Source organism: Argiope bruennichi, chromosome 10 (genome assembly GCF_947563725.1).
Source record: "Argiope bruennichi chromosome 10, qqArgBrue1.1, whole genome shotgun sequence".
Classification (NCBI taxonomy): Eukaryota; Metazoa; Arthropoda; class Arachnida; order Araneae; family Araneidae; genus Argiope; species Argiope bruennichi.
Window position 1 is genome coordinate 124,764,764 of NC_079160.1, and position 7,110 is coordinate 124,771,873.

The 7,110-nt window shown below is 32.4% G+C and overlaps 1 protein-coding gene across 1 annotated transcript; it reads right to left on the reverse strand.

Annotated features, from left to right (window-relative positions):
- Positions 1–3,438: 3,438 nt before the first annotated feature.
- LOC129987775 (uncharacterized) lies at positions 3,439–4,217 on the reverse strand. The gene is made up of 2 exons (XM_056095711.1): positions 3,981–4,217; positions 3,439–3,870 (listed from the first exon to the last, which is right to left on the reverse strand). The coding sequence occupies exons 1-2, from the start codon at positions 4,215–4,217 to the stop codon at positions 3,439–3,441; spliced, it is 669 nt and encodes a 222-aa protein (XP_055951686.1).
- Positions 4,218–7,110: the final 2,893 nt, after the last annotated feature.

Below are 7,110 nucleotides of genomic sequence, written 5' to 3' on the forward strand. Positions count from 1 at the left end.
TTGAATTCTCTCGTTTAATTAATTTGGATCTTCTTATTAATCTGCAGGCTTTCTAACAATATGCTTGCATGTTAACTGTTATTACACTACAAAAGCGGTAAAGGCCATCACCATTGCAAAGCGACCTGTCCAAACAGATTTCTTTGTTCAAGAATTTAGAGACAATAAACAAAAATGAATGTTGTGTCTGCAGTTGATCGAAGTCGTGCCACAGGGAATTTCAAATTCGAGGACATACGAACACGATTTTCCAGTAACGTAAGGCCTTGTATTCTCAAAATAAATGGGCTACTACAGGCTATCTAAATGGAAAGTTCATTCCAATTCTAATTCCTATCTAAAGTCTGACTTTAAATAATTTTTTAACAAATTTTGAATGCTGGCATTTTCCGTCGACTACCGATTTTTTCTTCATGAAACTTGTGTATGGAATTTTTGAGAATCGCCAAGAAACAGATTTCAAAAGGCAGAATATATCACTGCATACGGTACTCTGATTTGGAAGTAGCTAGACTAAAAATGCAGTTAATGCAGAGGTTCTTGCTAGTTAAAACATTGATTCAATTTAGTTAATTTGTTTGTTTCAGGATGCATATTACAAAAAAAAAAAAAAAAAAAAAAAATTATGCTACCGCATGATAAAATAAATACAAAAAAAGGAAATGATGCACGAAATACAAATAATTAAGAGGAAATAAAAGAAAACAAATTATTTATTGTTTATTTTTGATTCATTATGTACATACGCTACGCTATACACGAGTTTAAATTTGAGAAGTTTAAAAGTCTAACTTAAAACATTGAAAGACATATATAAAACATCAAGGTCTTCACTATATAAACTCAAAAAAATAACAAATTTTGTATAAAAAAAAATGTACAATTTAATTAAACAATCTGTAATATTTTTCTGTTCTTCATGATTATTTCCCCCACGAAAAATTCGTTTTAGTATTTCAGATCAATCTATCATTCAATTAAAAAATTTATTTAAAAAATAACAGGTAATAAATATTTCTACGGGACTCCTACAATGAATAAAATAAATTTTATGTAGTCAAATAGAAGGTGTATTCAATAATAAAAAAAAATTTTCAAACGCTACTTATATAAAACAATTAAATCAAATAACTATAGTTGCACTTGCTCAAGAAGTATTCAACTATTTTTATAGTATAGATCCAAAAGATTACTAGAATATTCCAGATTTAAACGGATAATGCAGGAATACAAAATATTTTTAAATATTTATAACCTTCTTTTCAAACATTAATGAGTTCACCTACCGAAAGTCAGGTCCATTTAAACCTTGCAAAGTAGAAAGTTATAAGATGAAAAGTCTATTACAAGTATTGTTTATCTCCCAGAAGAAATTATTTCAGTTTCTTGTTTGCATCTTTACAACAACATAACATAAGTTTATATTCAAATTGATTAAAGATTTAGCCAAACATGGGGAATATTTAGATTAAAAACCGAAAATCGAACAGAAGAAAAACGAAAAGAGACATTCAAAACTCTAGTTCGTAAAATGACAGCGATCTAAGCTTGATTTAATTGCTTTATCTTCATTGGCGTAGTTGCATCAGCAGTTCCATACGTTCTGTGCAGGGTGATTTTTAAATCACACAAGTTACAAAACAAAAAAAACACGGTTTTAAAACATTATTATTACACTACTATGCTCTAGTATTTTAAAACTTGTTTAAAAGCATTATTTAGTAATAACTTGAAAAATGTAATATTCATTTTCACTTCGTAGCAAGAGAATTTTTTTAAATTTCCAGATGGATTATACCCAAGTTTATTGCTTTATTGCATACAGTCATGTAAAGGAAAAGTATTGTAAAGCTGTCTTTATGTATAATCTTGACAAATGTATTAAAATTAAAGAAAATTAATTAGAATCGCCGAAATGGTATTATTTTATTTTAAAGTAGCATAAAAAAAATTTTTCAGTGATAAAATGCTCAGCAGTTATTGCAGGAAAACATTATAGTTTTAATTTGTTTTAATTAATTAAAAATCTAATTAAAAAATTTTAATTCCTATTACCAAAGAAGTGACTATGTGCTCTAAATAGTATCTCTAAGATTAACAACCTGCCCTATTGAATGTTTTGAATAATTTCTGTATCAAGTATTATGCAATTTACAGAGAGAACGCCAGCTTAAAAATATTTTCATGTTCCTAAATATATAAAATAATTATTTTTTATAAAAGTTTCCTGATCGTAATTTCATTTAATTCTATTTCCTTCACATTCATCTTCTAGATACATTTTGTATAAATTTTGAGCGCAAGTCTTATCATTTTTTAATCGCCTATAAAGTTAACAGGCCTAACTTAAAAATATTTATAAACTATTTATTCAAAGTATTATTCAATTTTTGTTGCAGTTAAATAGGTTTAATGGAAATAATGAAATGAAAATAATGTGGTGCAATGTTTATGAGCAAAAATAAATAAACCTTAAAATAATCAGCTATAATAATCCAACTGATAAGAGCTCTCACACTGTTTCACAAGTTTTTTTTTTTTTTTCATTTTAAAATAAAATGAACCTGAAATGCATTTTATTTTCATTTACATCAACTGTAATTAAGTTACTTTTGTTTGTTAATTGATGCAAATGCAATCAATCCTTGGTGTGAAAGTGACTCAGAAAATGTAGAATAATTGGAGAGTTTTATAAGAACACAATTGCTCTAAAAGTCGCATTCAGAGCCAATTCATATTACACAATAATGCAATAATAGGAAATTAATTCGATAGTTATGTAATAAAAAATAGTAACATTGTTATACCTTTATTTAGTATATAATTTACATTTGTGTAGCTATTAAAACTATTTTTAAAAAAGGACGTTTTCGCACAAAAATAAATTTTAACGTAGGAAAACGGATACTATTGGTATTAGTCAAGTAATAATTTAAAAGAAATTTTAATTAACTAATTCTATAAAAATTACATTCTTTAAGTAAAAATGGGTTCCTCACATGCAAGAGAGGGAACCGCACACAGACTGAAGAAAAACTCCGGAAATACTCTGCTTCCGATGTCAGGGGTTGCCAGAATGTTCACTTAAGGCAGAGATCTGTCATCCCATCCGGTGATGCATTACAGTTCTGATGCTACAGACTTCCCCTCTGACTTCGCTGTCGTCCCGACAAGAAGCCAACAAGAGAAGTTTATAAAGTTCAGTTCTTTTTGGGCGACCTCTTCTACGCAGAGGATGTACAGGTTTACTGTTGGCGTGACACTTAAAGCTGAAGAATGGTATGTTCCAAGTGGGACATTTGGGTTGTTGAGGTCTGCAACTTCGTAATTAGTCAAGGAGCGTTGGGTCGTTACGATGTAAGGTCCATCACGTCGTGGTGTAAACTTTGCAGATTTTTTATTTGCTTTGTTGCTCTTCTGATGAGTAGTTACCCATACTCAGTCCCCAGGTGCATAAGACACAGCATTTCTGCTCTTCTTCTCCGCATATTTTTTGTGTTGATCTTGCTTTTTCTCCACACGATCTTTTATCTCCTGGTGTAGATTGGAAAATTTTCGCAAGTATGGTGTTATTTCAGCAACGAAGTTATTGCTGTGTATAACAGAGCGCAGATCATGCTTGACGTCATCTGCTGTGCTCATCTCTCTTCCAAATTGAAGAAACGCAGCAGAATACCCTGTTGAGCTGCATTTTGCAGAGTTCACGGAAAATCGGATAGCTGGTAGTTTTTCTGCCCAGGCGGTATGAGGGCTGTTCTCAACTAGGATTGCAATTCTGGGTTTTAAGTTACGGTTCTTTCCCTCGACCGGGTTTGCTTGAAGACAGTATACTGGAGTCCGACATTGATCAATGTCCAGTAAATTACATATCTGCTACATGACAGCACTTACGAATTGGGTTCAATTATCAGAGATGAGACGTCTTGGTAGCCCGTATCTCAAAATAACCTCTTCTAGCCATGTTATTTCGACTCTTGCACTGTAGCATCCCTTAAGGCAAAGAGTTCTATCCCTTTTGTGGCCGTGTCTTCTATGATGAATATCCACTTCTTCCCATCTGATGTTTCTGGGAGAGGGCCGAGAAGGTCGATTGCTAAAGTTTCGAATCGTTGGGAATAAGCTGGGATCCTTAATAGTCCAGCGGGTTTCTGATTTTCAGCTTTATACCTACTACATTTGGAGCATTTCTTGACGTAGTCTGAGATAAAGGATCTCATTCACGACCAGTAATATCTTTTTGAAATCCGTTGATATGTCCCTTCTTCATCATAGTGACCAGCAGTCGGGGCATCATGATATGCTTTCAAAATGGCATCCCATTCTTGTTTTGGGACTACCAACTGAGCTTCTCGAAGTCAGTTTCAGGTGCGTATCTGTACAACACTCCTTGGGACATAAGATATCCTCGACTCGTCCAATTGAGGAAGTTCTCGTCTTTGAGTTTTGCTCGAAGGTTTCTATAATTTTCCAATCGGCATCTTTAAGTTGTTCCTCTCGTATGTCACTCGACGACCTGGTGGGGAGGTCCACCATAATAGCACAGCACTCACATCATGGTTACACGCCGGTCGAGACAACATATCTGCCACCGCATTAACTTTTCCAGGAACGTATTCAAACTTCAAGTTAAATGACTGTATTTGTAGAGCCCATCAAGCAAGACGTCCTATAGGTGTTTCCAGACTGAATAATCATTTCAGAGGTTGATGGTCGGAAACAACTCGGATTTCAGCACTCTCTATGTATCCTCGGAATTTCCCCAATGCCCAGACCACAGCTAGAGCTTCTCGTTCTGTGGTTGAGTAATTTCTTTCAGCCGGTATAAGAAGACTGGCGTACTAGATTGGGTGTTGTTCCGACACAAAATATGAAAATAATTTATTATTTCGTAAATGAAATCCGTTTAGGAGCTTTCCGGTCCTATTCTATGCTTGCTGAAAAGTTGTCGAAACGTCTCTGGTGCCATCTTGAACCTCTTATGCAAAAGCCTTTTTATGTGGTCGAAGTCCTGAGTAACTTCGGTTTCCCGAGCCAACAGTCGTGCAATATCACTTGGTAACAAACCGATGAGGTGAGATGCCCAAAACTCCTTCGGTACTTCTTCACGTTGAGCCTGTCGCTCAAAGAGAATGAGATAAAGACTGATGTCGTTGTTACTAGGATCGAATCAATGGATCAGGGTTTGTAGATCCCATTTGGGTCTTGAAACCAATGGCTCTGAACTTGACTCTGTAATCGGTTTGTGATAGACTTGTATTGTGCTGCATTCTTAACTTCTGCAACCTGAACTCCATCTCATCCTTGCGTTTCCTTTCCTCGAATTCCAACTCAAGTCTTTTCGATCTCTCCCTTTCTTCTGTTTCGGCCCTTGCTCTTACTTTTTCTTCTTCGACCCTTGCCTTTCGCTCCTCTGCGATGGCGCGAAGAAGTTCTTTAACATATTTCTCTTCATAGTTAACAGATTCCAAAATGACATCCTTCAAAATAATCTTCATCTCTTTGCTACCCAGAGTCACACCCAACTCTGTAGCCAATGTGACCAGGTCTTCACGTGTTGCTCTAGCTAGAAAACCATGTTGCAGTTCAGTTTAATACGTGAGTCTGTCACAGATGTTCTCAAAATGTTTTAATAGTTCCTTACATATATTTTAAATTTTAAAAAAATTATTAATTAAATATTTCAAATTGCTAACACCTGAAAATGAACCTTTTGACTTGAATAAAAAGTTCACTACTAGTTTATATAATGACAGAATTGGTAATTAAATTGGCATACACAAATCAATTAAACTAAATTCTAATTAATTAAATCGTCATGATCCTACTCACTTAATTACTCATAATTAAACATATTGTCAACAACAATATTTAGTAGCGATCATAATTTTATCCAAATATATATCACCAATTTCTTTCAATTATTTAAATTGATAGATAATAGATAGATAAAGATAATAAATATATCTTAACTAATAGATAAAGTTAAATATATCTTAACCAACATCACTTTATATTTAACATTAATTATTTTCTACAACTAAACACAAATAGTAATCAAAATTCTAGTATATTTCATTAGCTATTCAATATTTATATAATAAATCTTATTTAATAAATAAATTTAATTACATAGTAATCAATCTCCTTCAGATTATCAATTAGATATAATTCAATACCATAAATCACATCAAATTATCCTTCATCATAGGCATACAGTAATCATAATTTATCTCAAGAACATTTCATAAGTTTTCCAAATTTATTTGCAAATACAATTAATTATTAATCAAATTTAAACTTAATATTAACAATTTAATTATAGCTACCGAGATTCATGAATATAAACCACATTAAAGTGTAGCTGAATCACAAAATAGAAAAGTTAACAACATTTGTAAACAGTTACAACATTTATAGTGGCAACAGTTTAATCCTCAAATTAAACATAAAGTTACAAAATTTTTAGTGGCAACATTGGAACATCCATCATCTTGGAATGTTAGAAACGAAAGCAATTGCATTGCATATGAAATACAAAAAAGAAAAAAAAATTAAAACACTTGCTTCATTTAAAATAAGATTTTTTTTCTTTTTTCCTTAAAATAACAATATATGAACTTAAAAATAATCAAGGCATAAATTCAAAACTCTACTTATTCATTTTCTGTTAAGAGAACACATGAACATACCAATGTCAGAAACGAAAGTAATTGCATTGCATACGAAGTACAAAATTTTTTAAACACTTAATTCATTCAAAATTAGATTTTTCCTTAAAATAACAATTTATGAACTTATAAAATAATCAAAGCATAAATTCACAATTCTAGCAATTCATTTCCTACTAAGAGAATACACGATCATACAGAAAACAAACAAATGAACTTATCGAAAAAAACTAATAAATTTATCTGAGAGATACGGGATATATCTGGTATTGTACATTCCATGCGAAGCAGTATAGTTGATCAGGTTGATCAAGACTTCAAAATTCAGGTTGAATCCTTTCCGTAAAGGTACAGACGACCGTCTTTTTCCCTAAAACAAAACTGAGCCGTGTGTCACGAACAGCACTTCCACTTCTTCTGAGACAACTCAACTCCTGGAATT

What these genes read in the sequence shown, in the direction of transcription:
- LOC129987775 (XM_056095711.1), bottom strand. Translation starts at nt 4,217, where the DNA reads ATGAGATCCTTTATCTCAGACTACGTCAAGAAATGCTCCAAATGTAGT. An exon ending in TTGCCTTAAGGGATGCTACA is followed by an intron (nt 3,871 to 3,980) that starts GTGCAAGAGTCG and finishes GTCATGTAGCAG; the next exon opens with ATATGTAATTTACTGGACAT.